At 38.1% G+C, this 25,683-nt stretch overlaps 1 protein-coding gene across 9 annotated transcripts in view; it reads left to right on the top strand.

The window, feature by feature from the left end:
* ryr3 (ryanodine receptor 3) overlaps nucleotides 1–25,683 on the top strand; it is a 112,146-nt gene that overhangs the window by 5,639 nt on the left and 80,824 nt on the right. For 4 of the 9 annotated variants that reach the window (XM_085133557.1, XM_085133558.1, XM_085133555.1 and 1 more), the window contains exons 2-5: nucleotides 11,472–11,591; nucleotides 16,929–17,033; nucleotides 23,423–23,497; nucleotides 25,312–25,390. In XM_085133557.1, the coding sequence (XP_084989683.1) occupies nucleotides 11,472–11,591; nucleotides 16,929–17,033; nucleotides 23,423–23,497; nucleotides 25,312–25,390 (379 nt within the window). Of the gene's footprint in view, nucleotides 1–11,471; nucleotides 11,592–16,928; nucleotides 17,034–19,267; nucleotides 19,289–22,966; nucleotides 22,982–23,422; nucleotides 23,498–25,311; nucleotides 25,391–25,683 lie in introns of all 9 variants that reach the window. The other 5 variants (XM_085133554.1, XM_085133550.1, XM_085133552.1 and 2 more) reach the window with 2 other exon arrangements.

Here is a 25,683-nt window from a genome sequence, read left to right as displayed (position 1 = left end):
ATGGAGTGTTGTCCTGTGGCCTCAGGTGAACCTCCCTGAGCTTGATCTAAATTGAATAAGAAGGATTTCCTCTGTATTGATTGAACACACTGTGATGGCAAAGCAACAGCGTGTTCTCTGGCAGGTCCAGTTCTTTACAGTCATCAGAACTGAAGGACAGCGAGGCTGCTGCCATCGTCGTCATTTACACAACCTTGACGTAATGGTTGTGCACTAACTCTTCTCCATGCTTTAGATTTCTACATGCAAAACTAGGGCTGTTTAACTGAACAATAAATGAATTGGTCACACAAGATGATATAGATATAAGCTCACGTGGAGTTGCATTAGCAGGAAAATGTCTGTCTGTCATTGTTCTTCTGTTTGCTAAAGCTAGTGATACCTGATCTCCTCATTATTCAGTTTCCAGCCATTTTAACTAGTGTTGAACAGCTTATGTAATGCCCATAAAACATGAAGGAGGGAGGGAAAGGCTCTTGTCTCTTAACCCAGTGTGAGGCTTTTGGATATGCCTTCACCTGGAGACCTTATGTAAGTGTTCATTCCCAAAAAGCTGCATATAAAAGTTTCATATTTTGTTTTTGCTTTTAACACAGCTATGCCTTGTTTTGCTATCCCACAAAAATGCTGTCCCCATAAGATGTAACCAGTTAAATGAGCAAACATTATGCAGTCATAATCAATAATTATCTCTAAAGTCACTTTATAGAGCAACATAATTTCAACCTACATGCCTTGAGTTTCATATCCCAACCAGGAATCCAAGCAAATGTAGTCTGTGTCTTGGATAGACTGTTCAGTTTCAGCTTCAGACGTTGTGCAGCAAGTTGCTGTGGGGGTCCAGGTAGAGTCAGCATGCGAATCCCAGTAGGCGCAGCAGCAGCGTGAGCAGACTCCTCAACCTAAATAATTGCCTTCATTAATCAACAGAGGACAGCAAAAGGTGCAGGCACCGAGCCTCTTAAAGTTTAAGTGTCTCTTAGGTCACGTAGTTCATTTTCAGTTAAGCGCAGCACAGTTTAGCTTTTTGTTACATCTTTGGCCACAATGGTGTTTCCTACAGGAGCCAGTTAGCATGTTTTTTTTTACCTTTCAAAAGGTAAAAGAGGATTAATTAAGGCTTCACAAGTGTATCTTCTCAGTTTTTTTTTTCTTTTTTCTCCAAACTACAAGAACCTACAAGAACACTTCATACAGTGACTGCTTTAGTTGTTTTGCATGAGAGATTTATATGCTCCTCCACCCCCCCCCCACCCCCCCCTGGCCTGGAGTGGAAGTGGCACTCAAGGTAGTAAGAGTGAACTAAAACAAACCAATCTACCAAACAATAAGCTGTACATCATGATAAAACTCCTTTGAGATGAGCAGAGCTGCAGATTCAGATGGCAGTTAATTATTTTCTCTTGGCCATTTGACACAAGTTCTTTTTATAGGAGCTTTAAGTGTGCTGAGCAGATAAGCATTTTTACAGGGACACCTTGGCATACAGTCAGTTGGGTGCCAAGTGCATTTTACAGTAATAATAAAGTTCAAGGACTCATTTCCACGTCATTTTAAATGAACATGACAGAAATAGAAGTATTGTTTACATTACTGATCCCACCATTTAATAGCATTTTTAGATGTTCCACTGTTTTAGAAATAATTATTATGTTTGTCATGTCGCCAGTAATTCTCTCATCGTCGGTTTTTCAGTGAACTTCTATTTGTTGTGTGCATCCAGCCATGGCGGGTGCAGTGTAGAAATGACATCTTGCAGCAGGATGGATTTGGAATTCATGTCTAGCCTTTGTGCGGAGGGAGGTTTACCTTGTCTCAGACTGCTACTGATCTATAGCAAAACGCTTAAATGCTCAATGATTTTATCCTGTCACGTCTTCTATTGAGCCACAGTTGTTCAGTCTGTCGGAGGAATTAAAATTTGACCTTTGTGAAATGTGTTCTGAAGAAGCTGTATTTGCCCTAAAATGTGTGAGGCTACAATAGCATCAGAGCTAAAATTTGCATCAAATTTGACACACTCAGTGCTGACAGCATGTGGACTAATACACCTGATGCTATAGGCTAGGAGCTGAGTGCTTAGAGGGATAAAAGAAGGCTGAAGTCAGTCTCAGGTGAATGTCTTCTCTTTACCTGATATCTGCAATTCTCTTCCTGTCTGGTTCTCAGTTCACGATCACACACATACACAATCTTCTCACAAGCCACTACACTTTGCCTGTGTCCACTCTGTCTCATCAGACAGGATGATAGACCGAGAGACTCCCCAGTTCCATCTCAAGCTTCCCCCCTCGATTTTTCAGCGCTTCTGCTGAGGTGGACGTCTCGGCCTTGCACGCATGGTGGCCTCTATTATTTGAAGCTGCTCTAAAGCAATATGCATACTAAGCCAAGAAAATCCAATTTGTTATGAGGACACCATATAAATCTTGGAATCTGTGATCCATGGCAGTGTACCGCCGGGCAAAACCTACCTGAATGCAGAATTTTATTTATTTCTTTTTTTTTTTAAATATAGAGCTTAGATGTGTGGTGCATTATTCATTTTGAGCCATGATGTTATCTCAGGTATTCACACAAACTTGCATATGAACACCTACACATATAAAAGACTTTAATATGTATCCAAGTTAAGCGTGACAGTGACTGTACAATATAAAATGCATCTCCAGTGACAAATCGGTGTGTAGCTCCTGAGGCCTGCGAGATTCCTGTTTTTGTTTTCTTGTTTTTAAACATGTGCTGAAGACATGTTTCATTAAAAAAAAAAGACTTTCCTCAAGGATTCTCCAAGACTGTCAGATAAGTTCAAACTATATTTTGTGATATTTTCTTAAGGGTTAGTTTTTTTGTGAAAATCCCCATGGCAGTAATTATAGATGACAACAAGAACGAAATAGATGATGTATTGATTATACATGACATCAACGTTTCATTGTTTTCTACAAATGACAAAAGCTTAAATGAGTTTAATTGAGTATTATTTTTAAAAAGTGTTTCAGTTTCCTCTGTAGTTTACTGAGTTTAAAAGCTATTATTATAGAAGCGATTAAAATGAATCTTCCAGTCATGTCTTAAATCCAGACAGATCCGTTGTTTCTCTAGTGGAAAGAGAGAGATGGGGGAAAGTTTTCACCTTCAGCCACTTGAAGTGTTCTACAGATAAACTATAATGCTTTTCTTCTCTTTTTCACGGCTATGAATACTATTATAGATTTAAAACAATAAGCTCAGGATTATATGCAAAAACACCAAAAATGAATAGAGTACTCAAGCTTCAGACTTTGTTTTTTATACTCCTGCTACTATATCATGTTAGTGAAAGTAGCTATGGCATCATCACCTCAGGCACACAGCTTTGGCTGTGTAAGCAGCTGCTCCACCCAGCTGCTGTTTAAACCCTCTGTTTGTGAGAGACAGCCAATCAGAAGAAAGTTGGCTTAATGAGAGAGTTGCGTTAAAGGTAGAGGATCTCAAGCAGATTATTACAGACAGATTGATTCATATCTTGTATATGACTCATACTCATAGTGGTTTACACATTAGATTGGCAAACAAAAGGTTCCCGCGGTGGGGGAACAAATCTTTTTGTTTTTGTTTGCATCAGGAAGGGCCCCTGGTCTAAAACATCTGTCGAGTCAAACATGCGGAGCTACCTGCTGTGGACCCCTTGTAATAAGGGAGCAGCTGAAAGTAACTATATAATTACATCCAATATGGCACTAATACATTCGAGAATAAAAAAAATGACCTGGGCTTTCTATGAAGAGAATTTAAATGTATTTTATTTTATTTAAAAACTGGTATAAAGCTGAATTGGAAACTATCTTGAATAAGTTGAATGCTGATTGGTTGTTTTTGCTTATTTTTTGTTTCTGTACTTCGGGACTCGTTATTGTGCAGTATAACTCTTTCCTAATGTCGTTGTGTCGGGCTGTAAAAGTGAAACCCCACCTTGACCAGCTTTTCTTAAAAATGGCTGCTACCTGTAATAAAGGTTAAATATAAATGAAAAACAACACATTTGTCTAGTGAGATCATTTCAGGGTTTTTTTTATAGACCAGTAGATGGTAGAGGAGAAAAAGGTGAAACTTTAAGTTAAATCAAAACGAGTTCAGGGCCCCGCTACACATTGTCAAGAGAAGAGAAATTAGACGAGGTACAGCAGGACTTGCCTTTCAAACAACAAGATGACTTAGAATTGACAGGAGGGCTGGAGCAGTAAGCGACTACACAGGAAGCATGACTGCAAAGGTCAATGTTTCTCCCTTTTATTTCGGAAAAACGCATTATGCTTTCTGTCAATATGAAATGTTAATAATTTACATAGCTAATAATTTACTGCTCAGCGACTATAAATTATTCTGTACTTTTTTTTTTATGCTGAATGATTTTTGTTTGTGCTCTGAGGCTGAATGTGTGTTTTGTAAAAAGATTTATAAGTAAAGGGAGAAGGGAGGCTAGCTTTTGTTGTTAATGACTCAAAACATTGACTGACGGAGTGTAACAGCTACTGCTGCTCACACACAGACTTGTATAGATGATGAATTGTTATTCCAGGAGGGAGTGCTGTGGATTAAACATCTGAAATGAAAGGACAAAACTATCTTTCTCCTTCATGGACAATGCTGTCATTTATTCGTCTTTTGTTTCGTTTTTTTTTAACAAAACGCCTTAATTGTAATGAGTATGTTTTGCATGACAAGAATAAATATTAAATAAATGTAAGATCAAATCAATAACTGGATTCCAGGTTTTATACTTGTGTGAGATTCAAGGATGGAGCGATTTCATGAATCTTATAGCCAAATAGCTTTTCAGGTGTGAATGGTGTTATACCATCATGGGTTTTTTTTGTTTGTTTTTTTGTTGTTGTTTTTTGCTTTGTTTGAGTTGGGCATACTGTAATTTGAGCATTTATATAATTTTAAAGATTTTTTTTACCTTAAGTATCAAGACAGTCAAGAATGAATTGGGCTTCAATTCATCATTTATTCCTTAAGATAGACCAACTACCAACTAAAGACTGTTGCATCTTTGTCTCAATAGTGAAGCTACAGATATAACATTGCAGCTCACTGTTCTGCTAAAGTTCAGTTTGTCTCAAACAAAAATTGAGGCAGAGCAGAAAACGGGCTGTGGCCTAATCTGACGTACCTCGCCCATTAACCTGAAACACTGAGTCCTTGACTTGGGTCATTAGCTCTCATTCAGTGCAGAAGATAATTTCTACCTTCAGGGGCATCTTAGCTTTTGAAAAATGCTCATAAAGCTACAGTAAAATGTCAGATTACTAATTTATCAGGTTTTCAGTACTCCTGTCTTCTTCGAGTACTATTTCTCAGTCTGTCAGGCTTTTCTCTTATCATTTTCTTTTTACCTAAGGCTCTTCAAGGTTATAAAAAATTAACATAAGGTTGTGAGATTGTGAAAAATATCCTCACTTATAGTGAAGTTCTTGGAGTTGACTGATCAGTCATGAATGAACGAAATTTTTAGATCTGAAAAGCAGTTGTTTATGAAAAAATCTTGTTTTTCCATATCAGAAACGTAGATATCAGATCCATATCAGATGGGCATCAACATCAATGTATATCAAGCTTATCAGGTTGTAGTTCTCACACATCTACACTGTATCTACTTTGCTCTCCATGTTGTTAGCTAAGCTTCACTGAAAACTCGTAGCTCAATCTGTACTTAGCACCCTGCCTGACATTTATGAGAAACACGACTCCAGAGCAGACAGGGCAATTTTGACAGACTACCCACTGAGGCAGTGTGAACAAGGAGACGAATGTGCTGGGATTTCCCTGATTTCCTTACATTTGTAACCACCAAAGCCTGTCTGTGTTGATCTCCATTGAACGTGTGCAAAGCCTGCATATCAAAATAGAAACACTGAGGGATTGAACAGATTCACCTTTTCTCAAGTTCACATTGGTGTCAGCGCCGGGCGAGTTGTGGGAGTTTATTTGGCATGCTGGAGCATGGGGAGTTCTCGGGTGTCAGTTGGTGGATGCATCAGGCAGCGCACACACGCCCACCTGTTGCTGTCTGTTGAGCCAGGCTGGCTGTTCAGTTATCGAAGTAGATGAAGAAAAAGAGTGTAGGAAATGCTGCAAGTCTGATAGAGAGTCAACACAGTTCCAGTGGTCATACAAGGAAATCTCTAACCAGTGTAAGAAACGATTTTGTATTCTTTAGATTGGAGATGTGTCAAACTCACAGGATTCAGAGGACGGGTGGGGTTGGTTTCGGTGTGGGCAGGGTCAAGTTCCCGCTCTACACTTGAAAGCTGAGGAATCAGCCACCCAACCCTCATTTACCTCCTCCTGCTACAGGACAGGGCCCTATACATAGTAATGATGCTGGTCTTTAGCTGTCTAGCAGATGGTCACACTGCTTCTACAGGGATCACTTTGCCTTAGATTCACCAGATTCTCTGGCTTGGACTCAAGTCAAGAGTGCAGAGACAGACAGAAAGTGTCTTAAAGTGTCTTGGCTGTGGCCACACATGGCCATTTCATTACTTTTGGGAATCTGATCATAGAGATGGGATTTTTATGGGAGAAATTCACTCCTTACAGTGTCCCCTGTGGTTGTTTTTATTTAGAACCATCGTCCATTCTGCTCTTCCTCCTGTTGCTTCACGCTGCTCAGATGACAGTTTGTCATCCAGTTTATGCAGATTCCTGATCTCAGTGCAACTCTGACCACTTCTGGTTCTAAAGCAACACTATCAAAGTGAAGCTGGCTCTGGAAGACACTGTGGTTGTCTGATTTTATTGATTTCAAATATGCACAAATCCGTAATAGTTGTCCAGTCTTCAGTGAAGGAGTTTCAACTTGTATTGCAACTTTTTCCTACTAACAAACAGATAATTTCACTAAAAAGCCATCTGTGATTTGGTCATAGTCAAGTCACCCTAGGGTAAATATAGTATGCTGGTAATGGTGCCAGGCCCCATTAGTTTCACAAGGCCACCAGAATTCCAAACAGCTGAAAAGAAAGAGCCGTATTTACTTGATTTTAAAGAGGTGACAAGTCTTGGGTCATCCTGTGGCCGTATTGAGTTTCTCTATCTGTAGCCTGTAAGAGCAAACTGTGTTTCCTCCATCACATTACTGCAAAGAAAGCTGCAGCATCGATTCTGAGGCAATACTGATGCTTTCTGCTATCAGTAATCACTTCCCTGAAGCCCACACTTGGATTGTGGGTTTTTAAAATGATGCCCATGTGCGGTACTGTGCCAGTTTGACCACCTACTTATTTCACCATGACATTTCACTGGATTGTTTCACTTGGATCATACAGAACGACCAAAATATATTTTTAAAACCACAACTTTTTTTTGCTTCTTAAAAATCCAATTGTTAGTTTCTTTATCCATTAATTTCTGACATTGTTTTAGCTGTATTTCAGTGGTGGTGAGACATTAGAAATTTGCTTTTCTTGTGTTTAAACTTAAAGTTGGTGAAATGTACTTGCTGCCATTTCAGGTCAACTAATCCAGTTGCTGCTCATGTGGATCAAAGCCTCCAGTAGGATTAAAGTCACTGGTCAGTTTTTCACAGGACCTGCAGCCAGCAGAGTGGTGTTTACCCACATCAATATATAATGCACTGTGCAACAGTCTTGAACAACCCCTCATTTCTTTATGTTTTGCTTCCAGGGAGATAGTTTATTGTATATTTTTGTTCTTCAAACTAGTCTTGAGCTTTTTGAAGGTCTTTAACCCTTTCATGCATGAATTATGACAACCTCAAGCAGGATTTCTTTCTTACGTATTTTTTTTATTCATCTTTAGGCATGACAAAACTATTTTTGAACTTCATATTTTTAACATGTACTTTTCAGAGAGTTTTTTACATGTCTACTTAGGTGGACAACATATGTTTTAACTCATGAATTTGGTATTTCCAAGTATACCACCAACACTGACACAAATACAAGAAAACAGCCTTTGAATAGCTATCCACTGTAGTGACCACTATAAGTGAAAGGGTTAAAAAGTTGTTGGTTGTTTTTTTTTTTTTTTTTGGGGGGGGGGGGGGTTGTTTGTTTGGTTTTTTTTTGTAGCTGACCATTTTCAGAGGAATTATTTTGTTGTTGTTCTTCTGTTTTTCTTAAGCAGTTTAACCCTAACCTATGAATCATTCATGCACAGAGAGGCACCTAACTCAAGGGATGGACCAGTGTTGTTTACACATAACAGACAACTTGGCAAATAACCAATTTTAAATGGTGTCCTTAGGCACTTTATTACAAAAATAAAAAATTTTTGCCATTTCCTTGAATCTTCAAAAAACATTTCAAAGAAGCTATTTGGTTACATTTCAGCCAGTGGTGTTGGAAATTTTCTCAATATGAATTGAAATATGACAACAGAAATGAAATTCCAGGTTTTAATCCACCATAAGAAAAGCACATTAGTGGGAACAGTTTTGCTTTTTAAGCATGACAAAGATCCCAAACACATTTCCTATGCAATAACAGCTTACGTGGATAAACAAATACACAGCGGAAGAGTCAGTCATGGATTGGCCTCCTCAGAGCACAGACTTCAGTATTATTGAAGCAGTGTGGGATCACGTTCTCATGAGAGGGAACAAATAAAAAGACTACTTAAATAAATTACAAAAAGTATTGTCTAAGGGAGTTCAGACTGTGTTGAGGTTTAAGGACCAGATATTTATGTTCAAGGTTATTGGAATTGTTATTGCCTTATATACTGTATTTGCTGCTGATTGCTGTAGGCTACCTGAAGAGCCTGTTCTAGCATTTGACACATTTTTTTTCATGATGGAAGTTTGGAAGTAAAGACTCCTGGTGTGCAACAACCAGTTTAATTGAACTGGAAAACTTTTAAGAAACAGTCAGGTGAACCGTTCTCCTGTTCATTTTATTTATGTATGTTTTGTTTTTTTGTTTTTTTTAAAAGGTAAGTGAACTGGCTCTGGCCATGTATTTAGTATGCAGACATTAAAGACTATTGATTCATGCAAATCCAGGCCTTTTACTTCGTTGGGTCCATCTATGATATATGAATACCTCCTATATGCAGATGCAGGAAAGAGTAAGACTAATATGAAACACAGCTTGACTTTGAACCTTTCCAACCTTGTTTTAACATTTTACGTCTGCTTAAAACAATTGACAGATTTGTCATTAGAGAAAATGGCTCCTGAAAGACACATGCTTTCAGTTGTTTCCAATTCATTTTTATCCATAAAGCAGTGTGAAATTACCGACTGGAGACAATTTTCTCCTATATTGTAGGATTTGTATGAGCTGAAATTGAATGCTTTATGCATCAAGATTATTCGGCAAATAAAAACCCCACTTAAATGATTTTCCATGCTAGGGCTTTTATTTTGCAGTCACACCAAATTCCCTATGATTTAGGCTCCAATGTGCCGTTATTTGAAATATTGTTAGGGTCTGTTATCTTGCCTCCTGAGTCTGTGGCTGCTGTACAGCCTGTATCTAAATCTATTGAATTAATACTGCTGTGAAGGAGGTGGGAGCCAGAACCATGGAAACCATCAGCTCAGATTAGTGTGGGACGTGAGCTGGCAGGAGACATGCACACACCACACATACTAAACACTTGCATACGCAAACAAATCAATATCCGTGCATGCCTTGCCAAATAGAGCCTGCCCGCTCTCCACTCTAACAGATACAGATGTTCATTTGTTGTACTGATTGAGTTGAGGTCTGTCTTTATTTCACAGCGATACCACAATCTGTGTAAATGGTTTAGAAATGATATCACTTAAAACTGGTTGCCCTCAGTACTTTGATTAATGTAGTTTATCTCCTTTTCTGATGTTGAATTGAACAAAAGGGGTGCTCCAATGTAGTAGTCATCGGCAAGCTCCCAAACCCCCAAAACAACTGGACACTGGATACTGGACATCGGGCTGGTACTACCAGACTTAATAACAAGGAATATCCATTCAAAGTCAGTAAGAACCTACTGTTTTGCAGGAGCTGCAGTCACCAACATAATTAGCAAAATCCCAAGTTTGTTGGATAAACATCCCACGGCTACATGGTGTGTTCTAACAGCAGCAATCAGAGCTACTGAAACAGACTTTTACACGTCTCTTTAACTTACGTGAATATTGTTGTGAAAATCTTTCTAAAATTCCTGTTTTGTTCCGGTGTTGGTTGATGGTCAGTTCTCCAGATTCCTCTGGAAATACTTTAAAACTTTGTCTGTATCACTTCCTTGAAAAAGTTTCTCAAAGTTCTGTTTTTGAAAATCACTAAGAATTCAGATATTTGCAAGACTTTTAATTTGCACTTAATTTCAGCTGGACTATTTTATATACACTTGTTATCTAACGCTATAGAGATTGCGTTAGATAACAAGTGTAGCTATAATATTAGAATTTTTTTTCTTATACTTTAATAAGCCATAGGGAGGTCTGCAGTAAACTGGCCACCTTAAACCCAAAGAAATCTAAGACCACCTTTCTTTACCTTAATGCCTATAAATCCTATTCTTAATTTAACAGCTGCTACAGGCTACTTTTTGACCTTCCCCAAGGGACCCGTTTCTCCTCCTAAGATGGACCACGGATATTTCATTTGTTGAGCAAATGTTTAAGACACTGCACTGTGGAGCCACTTAAGACTTGGCTGCACAGGTGCTCCTACTCCATAAACGTGGTAATATTGATTAGAATAATGACCCCCAATACCCCCAATCTCAAAACTGTCTTGCCAAGCCAAAAACAAAGAAAAAAAACCTCATTACTTATTATTGCCAATGAATCACTTTATGATAGAATTCAGGAAATTTCTTCCAAGGATTTCAGGTCAAGTCCATTTACTCTTTATACAGGTGTTCCACAGAGACCCATTCTGGGACCTTTCTTATTCATCCTGTACAAAAACAATAGCATCTCTGCCACCCAAAACTGTAATGCATATTTCTATGCAGATGACACAGTTTTATTTGCCACTGGCTCTTCTGTTGATCTGGCCATTGAAAATATACAATCTCCTTTTGAAGCTTTTCAGAAATCTTTTATCACACATGAACTTGTTTTAAACTCTGGGAAAACTAAGTGCTTGCCATTTATAAGGACCCCTGAAAGTATCCAGCCTGTAGAGGCTAGATGTTAGACTCACTTTTAAAATTCATGTGGAACACCTATCAGGAAAATTAAAGACAAAGATTGTATTTTTATATAAAAAACCCCAATTCTTTTTCTTTTTATTCACGAGTCTCAAGATCATTGTTTTGGCTGTGCTTGATTATGCTGGAATATGCTTCTAAATCCATCTAGAACCCTCTTGATTCTTTTGGCTATTGTTTGTTATAGAATATGTAGGTATACTGTTCAAAATACTACCTCCTGCCCCTGCCTAACTGTCTGCAAGATATCTGGTTTTTATTTTGGGTGGATTAATTTAAGTACATTCTTGGCTTTAACCCTCCTTTTCTTCTGGCAGGACGATGAGGTGGTGCTCCAGAGTGTGGCCACCATCCAGAAGGAGCATCGTAAGTTCTGCCTGGCCGTCGAGGGACTTGGAAACCGTCTATGTTACCTGGAATCAACATCTGAAGCTAAGGTGAGGATGCCCAACAGCTTTGCTTACTGTGCTACTGAAGAGCTACTATAGAAATTTTTGTACTAATCAATTCCTTTAAAAAATGGTGGTAAACACTGTTTATAAACTAAAAACATACCATAGCTCTTCTAGATGAGCTGCAGAACTTTTCTTCACACTACTTGTCATGTTCCAAATGTGTTCAGTGAAACTAGATGTTATTTAATGCTGTGAGGTATAAATTCGAAACTCTGCATAGCAAATCTGATGTTGTTTACATATGTTGATTGCATATTAAACTAAAATTCATAGCTACTTATATTCAGAGTTGCCTCCTAGTAGTTGACCTGTGCAATTGCCTTGTGATTGAAAGTGTTCGCCTACTTCAAACTGGTCTCCAACAGGAAAAAAAAAATCAGTGTAGTTACTGGATTTTTCTTTCCACTGAAACGAGGCAGTTGAGGTCTCATTTTGACTGTATTTTGACTGAGCCATCACGCAGGGCTGGAAACCAAGCAGCAACCCCCTGGAAAACTGCAGTTGCTAGTGTCGATTCCCTAGCCAGTTTGAATGCGGAGGCTGGAGGTTCCTGGCTATTGATAGAAAGTTGTTGCCCTCCCAAAAACCTCTTTCTGATTGCTTTAATTGCTAGTGAACTGCACAATCATCTATAGTTTACATGGAAAACACTGGCTTGTCTTCAAACACTTGCTAACTACTTTCCAAGCGGTAGTCCGGTTTCACTAGCATCGTGCTGTGACCAATTTAACTTGGTAACAGCAGGCAACCTCCGGCAACCACTTGCCAACTACTTGGGAAGTACATTTTCTACCTTAGCAGTAGATCGTTGCCAGGGGGGTTGCTGACTGGTTTCAGGGCCTGTGTGACTGCAGCTTGTGCTGTTATTGTCTGCATAATTTTTTTTCCTTATTTTTCAAACAACAGAGGTTTTCATCCATTCTTTGATGGTGTATTCTTTATCATTAATTTTAACAGACTATTTCAATAAATTTGTATAATTTAGTTTCATACAAAGAATTACTGCTTCGCACTTTCTGACCTAACATGGGACAAGTATTACAGCTGAATGATCAAAACATAAAAAAGCTAAATATTTTTTCAGATTAGTTTAGCTTCTAGGTTCAAGTAAATTTTGTTATTAGTGAACAGCCAGAAGTTTTAAGAGGCTGTAAGAAGCTGTTTTCTTGATTTAGCGGCATATTAAGGTTTTGGAAAACCTCATATCTAATGTTCAGTAGTCTTCAAATGTATTCATCTGAGCAGCTTGCTTTCTTGAAATTGCTTCCGATAAGAATATTCTGACACAATTACACATATTCTCTCTTTTATTGTTTAAGAAAACTCATCTACTGGGATTAATCATACAGGCAGCTGTTCAACACCAATAGCTGATAGAGTTGTGTTGGTGTCTCAGTTTTCTTGTCTTACATTATCATCGAGCAATTAAGCCGAGAACTGTTACTCACTGGACATTTTCTGGTTTTCTGACCATTCTCAGAAAATCCTAGGAGTCGTTGTATGGGAAAATCCTTGGAGATCAGCAAATTCTGAAATACCAAAAACTATTCCACATACATTCAAAATAACTTAAATCAAGTTTCCTCTACATTCTGATACTCACTTTGAACTTTAGCAGATCACCTTGACCCTGTCTGCCTGGCTAAATGCTGAAGAAGTTGTTGTGTCATTGTGTTAACAAGCAGTTGAACAGCTTTAACTAATGAAGTGGCCATTAGTTATATCCGATGGCCACACAAACCTGGCTCTGCAGTGTTTTTTATGAGATGTGCATATTGGAGGTTTTAATTGGGCCACTGAGCATTATGACTTTGAATAAATTTTCTGGACCTGTGGGTATGTTTTTGCTCACTCACCTGAAACTGTTGAGCTGGAGGGCAACACCTGCAGAGCTCTAGACAGACTGTCAGGGGCACCTTTCACCTTGGGATCAGTGACAATGTTTCTGGCCTCCTTGAGTGTGAAATGTGGTCGAGAATTAAGGGCGATAGCTGTGATTTTGCACGAAGTCTGCTTGCTTATCTCGGGTGTTGACACCTCCATTTCCAAGACTCTAACGAAGCCTGGCTGCTTGCCAGTGCCAGAGAAAAGGCCAAAGTGAAACAAGGGCTTTTGAGACAGTGTTTTAAATATAATGTTTGCATTAATATGTGATATTATAAGCAATACTTCAGATACATTGAAAGCTTGTGTTATTTATTTATTTTTAGCCACCATTCTCATAAACAAAGAAACAAAATCTGGTTCTTAAGGTTGTTGTTGTATGAGATACTATAATCTATAGTCAGACTTACAAAGACCATGGCTATTAGTAAGCTACATTTTGAAATATGACCAGATTTATCAAATAAAATGAAGTGACTTGATAATAGAATCACTATTGTAGTTTGATCTCTTCTGAATAGTTTTCATAAGAAATGGTATTCTAGCCATGGAAAATCCTGTTCCTAAAGGATTATTTTACTTTTATTTTATTATTTTATTTTTATTGAGCGAAGCTCGCTCTGGAGGGCACGAAAGACATGAAACTTTCTAAAGGTGAATGTGACCACAGTGAGACACAGTGTCTGCTCTGCACAGACCAGTCGGCGTGATCAGAGTGTCTTCCCAAGCCTGGAAGAAGTATGATAATTGGAAAATTGGTGGTGAATAATTCATAAGAGGTGCAAGGTTTGCAGCAGGTTGCGAGTTAGCACTGTAGAAGGTCGCATGACACCACAGGTGTAGCTGCATCGTGTCAAGACAAAACTCAATTTTAAAGTGAGCCTTTCCCAGTTTTATGTTCTTTGGGGTTTCTAGCCTTTAATAAAATGTTTTTTCATAACATAGCAAATGTGGACATCTTATCCTAATGTACATGAAGGTAAAGAAAACCATAAATATCTGAGTGGACAGCAATGGTGTGCAGGTTGTTGGTTTTGGGACGCAGTGAGACGGTTGCATACACAGACACCCTGTGGCTTTAGATGTTCTTGTGCATGTTTGTGTTAAGTTGCATGGTAGCCCCATCCTCATTATCACCCAGCAGCCCTCCCCTCTGCTCACATTTCTCACCTCACTGCAGGGGTCGAGGGTCAGACGGTTGTGTTACTCACTAAGGGCAATCACCCAGTACCTTAAATCACTGCTTGTAATCTTCTTTGCTGGAAAGAGATGGACATGATATATGATAGTCATGTTAGGTGAAGGTGACTGTTATGAAATGGAAATAAATCTGGGAGACACGGACTTAGAGCTATTTTGTTTGTGTACTTACTGTCTAACATGTCTTGTGGCCAGTGTAATGTTAATCAACAGTGCCATCTAGCAAATCACAAAGTATATATATATTTTTTTACTTTGACAAACAGATGCTAACAAATGGGCCAGCTTTAGTACGGCTTTTGAGCTACAAGTAATTTGCAGTATATATTATATAACTTTTAATGTCTTCTTTTGTTCTCAAAGACTATCCCTATGAAAGTTTTGAATAAACTTTGTATTTTTTTCACAATCATCCCAGGACCACATAGCGCCCTGTTGTTGAAGAACTTTCATCACTGAATAATTTATAGAAGGCAGTTATTACTAAATGAACTGAAGCATAGCAAATGTGCTCTTCACTCTAAAAGCCAAATCTGATGCCTATTACAACAGAGTCAAACAACCCTGAGCCCTGAGGAATAAGGTCTAGCTAGACTAATAACTGGTCATTGTAGCTCCAGGCTGCACAGTTCCTCATAATCCCAGGATGGCAAAGAAGATGTGAGTTATTAGAATTATTTATGAGTGCCAGGAGTTCATATATTTCACTTGATTTGGTCTAAGATAAGGGCTTGCAACTAATTTAGTAACCATTTGCAATGTTGATCACATGTGCTTAAATAAACCAGTATATTTCAGCTCAAAGTAATGTTAACATACATATTAACACCGCATGTTAAAAATTTGTATCTAAAATTGAATACACAAATGTAATTTCAATGTCCCTATGCTATTTAACCAGTATCATATGTATTTTTGTCCATATTTAGTTGCTGGTTTTGGATTAAAGCAGTGGTTCCCAAACTTTTTTTGCAGGGCCCCCCTTGTTTTACAATAAAAATGTTCACGCCCCCTGTCGCCCGCGAGCACGCATGAACACATCCTCCAACCACACACACCCATATTTTGCTTCATTGCAGTTTATTTCACACCTCAAACATTTAGTAAACAATTAAGCAAATACAAGTAATCTGCAATAAATTACAGGTAGTAAGAAAATAAACTACTAACTCTTTTACGCTATGTCCACACCTACACGGGTATTTTTGAAAACGCAGCTGTTTTGTCCACACGTAAACGGCGTTTTGAATCACCGAGAACGGAGATTTTTTTTAAAACTCATTTTTTGCGTTTGTGTGGACGAGGAATACAGAGTTCGTCATGCAACTTCAAAGGTTTTTTCACGTCACGCTGTGTGCACGTTATTGTTTACATGAGATGAATTGCAGAATGGCAGATAGAGACAAAATACTGTTAATCTGACTATCTGCAGGTTTTACACGTACATACACATGCAGTTACTGTCCCTCCATTTAGAAAGGCAGAGGCATCACGGTGTAATTATTTTACATGTAGTTGTTTTTTTTCCTGTGTAATAATGTTCAACATTACTATCAATACATTTTTCAAAAAATCCCTCTGCAAAATGGGTTCAAAAACATAAACAACTGTTGGATACTGTTTGTCCGTGATTTGAACCGGGGGAACAAATCGTGGCAGGATCAGCCTGATATTATTTGTATCCCACTGTAACTTTACTGTATAAAGAGCTAACATCTCCAAAATGTCAGGAGTAGTTAGTCATTACAACAAGTGTTTGTGAACTACAAATCAAGAATGTGGGATACTGTTTGTCACACACTTTGGGAAGGTCTGGATTAAGTCACACTGTGACATTTATGTAGGCCAGCGGTTTGTTTGGATGGTGCACATCATCCGAATCATTAAATACATTTATAGAATAAGTTTCACAGTCAGTACGAGGTTTCTTCAAAGGTTGTGTCTCTGAACTTTTGAGTCTCAAGTTCTTTTTATATCAACCTATTTTCATCTCTGGAAAAAAGTACTCCAGATTAGGGAAGCTGGGTGCAGAGGCCCTGCAGATGACATGAAAGGAAATTCTAGGAGGGTAAATTTTGTGCACATTTTTATTTATTTATTTTATTTATGTACTGAGAAGAGTCTGATTTTGCTCAAAATACCTACATTCTTCAACTTTGATTTTGTTCCTCCTGAGCTTTTGTCCTTTCCTCATTCCCTGCACGCTAATTTTTTTTCTTTTACTCTGTCATGCAGTATGTTCCTCCAGACCTTTGTGTCTGTAACTTTGTGCTGGAGCAGTCACTGTCTGTGCGAGCCCTGCAGGAGATGCTGGCTAACACTGGGCAGAACAGCGAAGGGGTGAGTACATTCCTCCTCCCCACTGATGTCCCCTTGTTCTCTATCTAATGCATACAAACACACTCAAATGCTTGCAAGACAAACACATTCATGCACACAAACCAAAATTAATCAGTCTGTAATCTATCATTAATAGTCTGCTGTAAGATGGGCTTGAGCTTTTTTTTCTTTTCTTAACAGTAAACGTCTTGGTATTTAATAAGGCATAATATCAGTGTAAATTAACAATATTCTTCATTCCCTTTTCAAGCTAACACAATTTACCTTATTGTTATTTATAGCTAATCAACTTTAGCTGGCCCTCACAGTCAGAGCAGTCAAAGTACTGGAAATATAAATAAATGAAATCTACTTCAAGGGGCTTCTCACTTCAAACACTGGAATTTTTTTGCAGGCCTCCCAGTCAAGGCTAATTCCAACCTTTACACCCATTTAAAGGCTGATTTTGAACATCAAATGAAAATCCAGCTGGTCAATGACAGACATTAATAGTCATAACAGAACCTGATCTGACCAACTAAACTAACAGAACTCCATGTTTGTGAAAGCTACCTGGATATTTGTTTTATGGCTGCGTATTAATAATAATAATTATTATAATTAACATCAGCACACAAAGGAACATGACGCAAGTAACTGTCCCATTTGGGTCATTACATCTTTTTTGTTGTCTGGTTGTGTCTGAGGGGTTCAAATTAAAATGTGTATGTATATATATATTTTTACTTGCTTTGATTGAAGCTTTTTTTTTCTTTCAGCTGGTCAGCTTTTAGTTCCTTATGGGAAAAGTTTAAAGTGTAAAACTATGAGAACATAGTTTAGAACAGAGTAGTATGAATGGGGGGAAATAAGCTTACTTTAACCATGACATCAAACACAGCTGCCTGAAATGTCAGTCCAAACTGAAAAAGGTTTATTTGTTAATGACAATTCCTGAGTAACTGTGTCTATATTTGAAACTTGAGCATTTGAAATCAATAAGTAGCTTCAATCAAATCCCAGTAGCATTTAGACCAGACCAGACCTAGCAATGCTCTGAACTATTTTAACACTGAGAACTGTAATTGAATTCTAAGCAGAACCTGTCTCCCTTCATTCTCTGTAATACATTCCTGATAAGAGATAAATAAAGGTCACTGAGGGTGAAAGAAAGGGGGGAAATTATCTCTGAGTGCACTGCTGCATCCACCACATCCTCTCTTGATTTACACGACAGTGTGAGCCTCTCCCTCCCGTCACTGCACCAGCTTACATGACATGTTTATTAGAGCAGGTAAGTAATATTGGATATGGCAGATTCTCTGTAGTGCCATGGGGGTGTCATCGATAACACGCAAGCCCTCCAGTGGGCTGGATGTGGTTTGTAAACCAGTCAATGTCCATATTCACTCATGCTGCTGTGCTCTAAGAGAGCCATTTCATGTTTCATTTAATCTCATCACCCAGCACTTCTAGCACACATTATAGATTTAATAAAGCGAGGTCAGGCGATGGGTAGCGCTTGATACACCCTTGTTTACTCTAAATTTCTTCTGGGAAAAACAAAGAGAAAACAGTGCTCTGGTATTTAAATTTGGACAAACACCCACATACAAAAAAATGTTGTGCTTGTGTAATTGTTTGTATTTTTTTAGTCACTGTTCCTACTCAGTACACATGGTCTGTTCTTAGTTAGAAAGCATTCCTCAGGTGACGCATTCAGTTATTATTATGAGGTGAAACTTTGGATAGACCACTGGTACTGTAGGAATAGAGATGAGCGATGGTAGCATGAATCATTGTGCAGTACAACTGTGGCAATTATAGGAACCCGACCACTACTGGGCATCACGGTTATTTGTAAGACAAGCTGAGTACAAAAGCTTACAATACTAATGCAAAATAGCCCAAGTGCTCAGTTGCTCTGCACAGCATAGGGAAGCATCTGTGTCAGAGGCCTAAGTGTCTTAGTTTGTAAACCACTTGGTTCCCCTCACTGGAAAATCAGCACTGCATTGTTATTAGCCTGGGTAGCAGATTGTTTTGTGCTCAACAGTGCAGCATTGTTGGCTGGCCTTGTTTGGCAAGACAACATGATGTTGGCTAGAATACAAACTCTCTGGTAGCAAGGCTAATAAATCGCTGTACCTCCTCGCACCACTATAATTCTCCAAATTTTTGCTCTCAACTTTGTGTAATTGACTGCCATACATCCCGATAACACATTCTTTTTATTTGTATTTGTGTGTTACTAGAGCGCTGACCATGAAAAATGGGTAGGTCCATCAGTTTGTTCATCCATCATGTTGTCAGCGTGCATGACAGAGTTACTTACTGGCAGTTAAATGGCTGAAACTTTAAGTGCTTTCACTTAAAGAAACGTCTATTTCTTGACTGTCTTGAAAGCTTTATTTGTCATGTATGTAACTAGAAGACAGGTAGCATATTTTATACCACCATTATTATGCTACTGGTGGTACATTTAAAGTTACCACCTCACTGAATTTTCAATTAATAGAATTAAAAGGACACTTTTTTTTTGGGGGGGGGGGGGGGGGGGGTGAGGCTTTTTCCTCATCAGTCGTCAGACTAGTGTAGAGACAATTGATTAACTTGTCTCAGAGCTCTTATGGTAGTCTAGAAATAGACATCCATTAGTACTGTCAAACTGTGCTCATGAGTAAAATCTCTTTGCCTGTATACCTTGTGTGTAAGCGCTTAAAAGTCTGCTAATCGTTTGCTCAAGTATTTATTATCCCCGTTTGTTTTTTCATGGACTAAATTCAAGCCTTGATTTACAACTTGAAATATCTCTGCTACATATCATAAATGTAGCTTACAAGTGGTATCCTTGGTCATTAATTAGTTTAATTTAGAAAACCCACATTTTGGCAGGAAATTCGCTTTGTGGTCTCGGTGTGCTTCTCTGTTTTCTCTGGGTTTGGTCTCTAACATCAATTGATTTTAAGAGTACTGACAAGAGGAAATGTCCTGAAATCAGTTTTGATTTCAGAGTTTTCACATGCACAGCTGTTGAGGATTATTCAGTGCACTTTTAATGCTTGGGATCAGATTACTGGATGAATGTTTTCATTATTATTTTTTGTTATTATTATTATTATTAACTACATGTCAAACACTGCACATCACAATGCATATGATATTTTAATGTGATTTTATTAAGTTAATGCAAAGCAAATTAAGCTGTATGTTATCCAGTAATTCGAAGGACAGCACATTAAATATGTACATGAAAGTCAATGTATCAGGTGGTACATAGCAAATTAGACTGGGCTGAATCTTTTTTTCCCTCCTCCTTGGGAAATTGATTACTTTGCTTTTTCCCATCCTCAGGCCATTCCATATGAGATCAGATATTAACTGTACATTTAGGAAGATCCATTAGTCACAGTTTGCTATAAAACCTTCAGAAGCTTTACAGCAAGCCTTGGAAAGAAATGGACAGTGATTAATTCTTGTAATTGTAAATGAGTATTGGCAATTGTACATACACATCACATTTTTAAATGCAAGCAAGAATATATTTGTGGGGATTATCTTAGCTACTCTAGGTATTAGGTGAGGTATAGTTGGTCAATAATTGATGAGTGTCCAGCAAAAAAGTAAGCATGGTAGAAAATGAAATCCTTGTAGTATGTGTTGCAGAAGCTGGTCATTGGTCAGAAAGGCAGGTTTACAGGATTTAATGCAAGCCTGTTCTTAAAAAAACACAAAACAAAAAGAACTTAGTTCATGCTTACTTACCCTTTTAATTCCTATGGAAGCAGTAACAGCCAGGTACTGCTAATCAAATACAGCATATTAACTGATCTTCAGCAAGTTTGACCAGCTCTGTAAAAGAAGAAGTTCTGATAGTTTGCTGGTCTGGATTTTAACATATGCTTATAACCAGGAAAGGACATTTCAGCAAAGTCAACCCGAGGTCAAACTGTGCAAACTCTACAAGTCTCAGTTAGCATGTTAAAATCGATGATGTGGCAATTAGAAAAAGACTGAACAAGTATGGCGTGTTTAGAGGGGTTGCCAGGAGAAAAGAAAACATGGCAGCACCCTTTAGGTTTGCAAGGTTGAATCTGAACAAACCACTAGGCATCTGGGACATTGTCCTTTGGCTTGTCCTTTCGGTCATAATGCACAGCAAAAACACCTCATACCAACTGTCAGGCATGGCGGTGGAGCGGTGATGATCTCGGCTTGTTTTTCAGTCACAGGACCTGGGCACCTTGCAGTAAGAAAGTCAACCATGAAGTCCTCTGTTTACCAAAGGTTTGGTAGAGTAAAATATGAGAATGTCTGTTTGAGAGCTAAAGGTTTGCTATAATTGGGTCATGACACAGGAAGACGGCAGCAACGTCCAGACCTCAAACCCACTGAAATGCTGATGTTAAGAAAACTACAAATAAACAAATTCCCACAAACCTCAATGACCTGAAGCAACATCGTAAAGAAAAGTGAGCCAAAGTTCGTCCACAACAACGTAGGACACTGAAACTCATATATAAATTGATTACTACAAGATACTGAAACATGGGATGTGCTTTTCACCTCTTACTTTAGCATTTTGGCTTCATACCCGAAACCGGTATGGCTCAGATTTGTTTGTTTGTTTTGTTTTGTTTTTTAATGCCCTGATGAGTAAAACTTCAGAATTAAGGGGGCCTGCTTTTCTTTTATATTATATATAGTTATAAGAAGTATGGGCGATTTTGTGTGAATGAATTAGACTTATTCTGTACCATTTTCAGAAATTAGATTGGAGTGAGAAGAAAAATATTTACCGAAGATTTATTAAACTTGTTTTAGTCATCAATTCTATAAAACACAAATGATTAAATTACGCTACCTTTACTTACCAGGAAGTGATTTCTGCAGAGGTGACAGTAACTGTTGGCGTTACTCCATAGAGTTATTTCCACATTAGTTCAAAATCATGAAATATGTTGCTCACTGCAACAGCACGGCAGTCTTTAGATTCAGAGACAATAAATGGTAGTATGAACAATTCATTGTCAGTTTTTACCTCTTTATTTCCATCTCTGACTAGAAGAAAAATACTTCAAATCACCACAACTATCCATAAGTATACAGCACGCACACCCTTTATCCTTTTGCAACAAAATACGAGACAAAGTAAGCGAGACAAAATACTGTCTAGCAAATTTCATAAAACAGTAGTAGCTATTCATGATACAGTGCTTATACACAGGAGGGGCACCACACCAAAGGTCACAGTTCCTGGCAGTGATGTGTCAGCATGACAGCAGGCCTGAAATACAGGCTGGCTCTCTCTCGATACCCCCCTCCCAGCTGTTGCTGGATACTCTCCCCCCCCCCCCCTCCCCCCCCTTTTTTTTTTCTTTTGATCGAACCTTCCATTTCCTTTTTCGTCTCACTTATTCAAGCTATCTGGGTGAGACTTTGAAGCCAAATGAGAATTAGCTAAGGGTCGTATTCAGGGCACCATTGGGAGTTCCCTTTAAGTTAATTTGAATGTAAACCTACCCTTAAATACAAATTAATGTTGACAACTAGACTAGAGGAGAACCTCTATGCATTGCTTAAGTGGATGCAGGGCCTAATCATTGCTTAAACTTTAAAGAAATGTTCAATCCGAGTGGATACTCTAAATGTACTGTAGGTGAGAAGAAAGTGTCTCTTCACAGCTCTGATAATAGGACTTTCAATACACGTGTGAGCTAAACTGTGTTAACATTTTGCAGTTTAAGGCCAAATTTGCTAATTACATTAAAGCAGAACCTTTAGAAATTAACAAGAACCTTCTCGTGCGTGTACATATGAATCTTTGAGTTTGATTTAATTAATTCATTTAAATGTGAGCTGACTCCATGAATGCCAGAACCTTGCTTGTGCAGACCTGGGTTAGTTATTGCTGCTTATGGTCATCTTCTTTTTTGTTTTTATTCTGCTGCTAGAGGTTGATTAAAAAGGTAAGAAGCAATTTCTTTATTCACCATGATGATAAAGGATCCACTCTTTTTTTTCTTTTTTTACTTTTTCTTTTTTTTTCTTTTTTTTGGCTCATCTGTTTCCTCACATTTCCTCAGGTGTTTTGCTACCAAACCTCAGTTATTCTTGTTTGTCACAAGAATGAGCAAGTTGTCTACTGGGTGTGATACTATCTATGTGTTTGTTTGACTGTGAATGGAGTTTTTTGTGTGTTCCTCTTTTTCTCTTTGCCGCTTGCACTTGGAATGGTGATCTTCAGTAAAGGATATTTGATCCAGGACGTCCCATGCTTTGCTCGCACAGAGCGTAAAGCCACTCACACTTTAATAACTGATGCAGAAGTAAAGTGGGAGATACTAACCTGTCAGGGTTCAGAGGTCAGGAATATGATAATAATCTATTACCTGTTTATTTCCTGGCAGGCGGGTCAGGGGGGTGGACACCGGACCCTGCTCTACGGTCACGCCATCCTCCTACGCCACTCCTTCAGTGGCATGGTGAGTATTAATGTGCAAGAATGACAGAAAGTTAAAAGGGACAAGGATTTTCCTAGCTCACCATGGGGTCTATTTATCAAGTATGCACCAGTTAACATAATTGGTCTTCATGTGGGAAAAGCAAAGTCTGTTACATTATTGATGACAGTTGCTTTTTTATATTATTTGTTCCCATTTGATGAAAAAGAAACCCAAAAATGAGTAAACAAGACTCCAATTAATATGTAAATGTAATATTATGTTAGACAATGTCTTTTAGATCTACTTAAAAAAATCTTTAATGAAAAAGCCCTGGTGTTTAAAAATATTAGAACCATGACGTGATTGTGAAGTCTTCAGTTGCTTTTGATTGAACTGAAGTTGGAAAAACATAATCTGCAATTCACACGATTCTTTGTAAAAGTCTTGAGCCACCACTTGTTTCTTTGTATTTCATTTCCAAAAAGAAAGACTTTGTCTTTTTTTATAGTGGTCTTGAACAATAGTTCTCAAAGCTTTCTGGAGATCTTTCAAATATTTTCTTTTGACTTTGGCTGCTTTGTCACCCATTTTCAGTCCAGTCCTTGAACCTTATACTTTCAGAAGAATGACCTACAGTATGATTTCAACATAAAAAGCAGTTTTGCATCTGCACATAACACAACTTGGTAAAGAACCAATTTTAAATTGTATCTTTACATACGTTGTTACTAATGGCCTGTTGGAAAAATACACTTTTTTTTTTTTGCTAAATCAAAAATAAATGAAATAAAAAAACAACGGTAACACTGTTTGGCAGAAATTAAATGGTATTTTTTGCACTAAGGTCACCAAGAGAGGTGTTGCCTTAGGAGTCGGCATACCTTTGCATGATGTGTAGTCCTTAAAAAGTTTAAGGAATATGGATAAGTGGAAGATGAACTTATCAGGAGTAAACAAAACACAAATCTACAGCAGATGAACCGACACTTGGAGCAATGATTCTGGATTTTACAGTATTGTTTTAATATGTATTGGAAGAGGTCAGAAAAGAAGTGAGTGTCAAAAGCCATTTGTAGAACATGTTTTTACCATAGTTTGGGGTTACATTTCATCCAGTGGGGTGTTCTTGTCAACTTTGATCAACTTAAGAACAAAGAAAGCCCCATCAGATTTTGCTCGACCATCCAGTGCCATCTGGAAAACACTTTACTGGCAGCTGCTTCATTTTTCAACATGACAAACATCCCAAACACATTGCCAGCGGAGGAAAAGCATGCATTAACTGCTAATGCAAAATGAACACTATCAGTCATGGACTGGCTTCCCCAGAGCTCAGACCTCAACATAATTGAAGAAGTGTGGGATCTTAATGGAGAACAGAACAAATGACAGCCAACATCAAAAGAGAAGCTTTGAATGTCCTTCAACAGTCTTCTAGAAGAATTTCTGAAGACTACTTGAAGAAAAGGCACGGAAGCTTGCCTAAGAGAGTTTAGGATAAGTTGAAGTGTAAAGGTACCCATGACTTTCAAGCTTATTAGAATTGGACAAATTCTGTTTTGGTTTTATATAATTTATCTCCAAGTATGTTTGCACCCATTTTCTCATTTTTATATTAAAAAAAAGAAAAAGAAATAAGACCTGACTTGAGACTTTTGCACAGTAGCATTTAATCATAACTTCAAACAGAAAATCAATGAATGAATTCCTTACTAATTGATTAATATACTAATTATTTAGCACTAAATTCACCCCTGTATTTTAATGAGACACTTTAACATGAGCTGAATTCCTCTTATGGCTAGTCTTAGTGTTTCATTTGACCTAACATTAGTTCATTTTTCACTCACCAGTACATGACCTGTTTGAAGACATCAAGGTCTCTGACAGACAAGCTGTCATTTGATGTCGGACTGCAAGAAGATTCAATAGGTATGGTATGACTATTAGGCACTTCAGAGATTTTACTGCTTTCAGGTGAATTCAGCCTTTGGGAGTGATCATTTCAGGTTGATTTAACTTTGAGATTGAATTATTGGGAGAAATACTCAAACTCCACGTGTGTGTGTGTGTGTGTGTGTGTGTGCACAGTATAGCTATATTCGACATTTGAACTAAAGCATAAGGTCATTTATCATATGGAAACAGTTCCACTGCTTCTACAGGATCTAACCAAAGAGAGAAGGGATTTTAAAGGGCATGTATGTGTCTGCACTGCTCAGTAG

The sequence above is a fragment of the Neolamprologus multifasciatus genome, chromosome 15 (genome assembly GCF_963576455.1).
Source record: "Neolamprologus multifasciatus chromosome 15, fNeoMul1.2, whole genome shotgun sequence".
Classification (NCBI taxonomy): domain Eukaryota; kingdom Metazoa; phylum Chordata; class Actinopteri; order Cichliformes; family Cichlidae; genus Neolamprologus; species Neolamprologus multifasciatus.
This window is presented reverse-complemented; position numbering and strand designations above follow the sequence as displayed.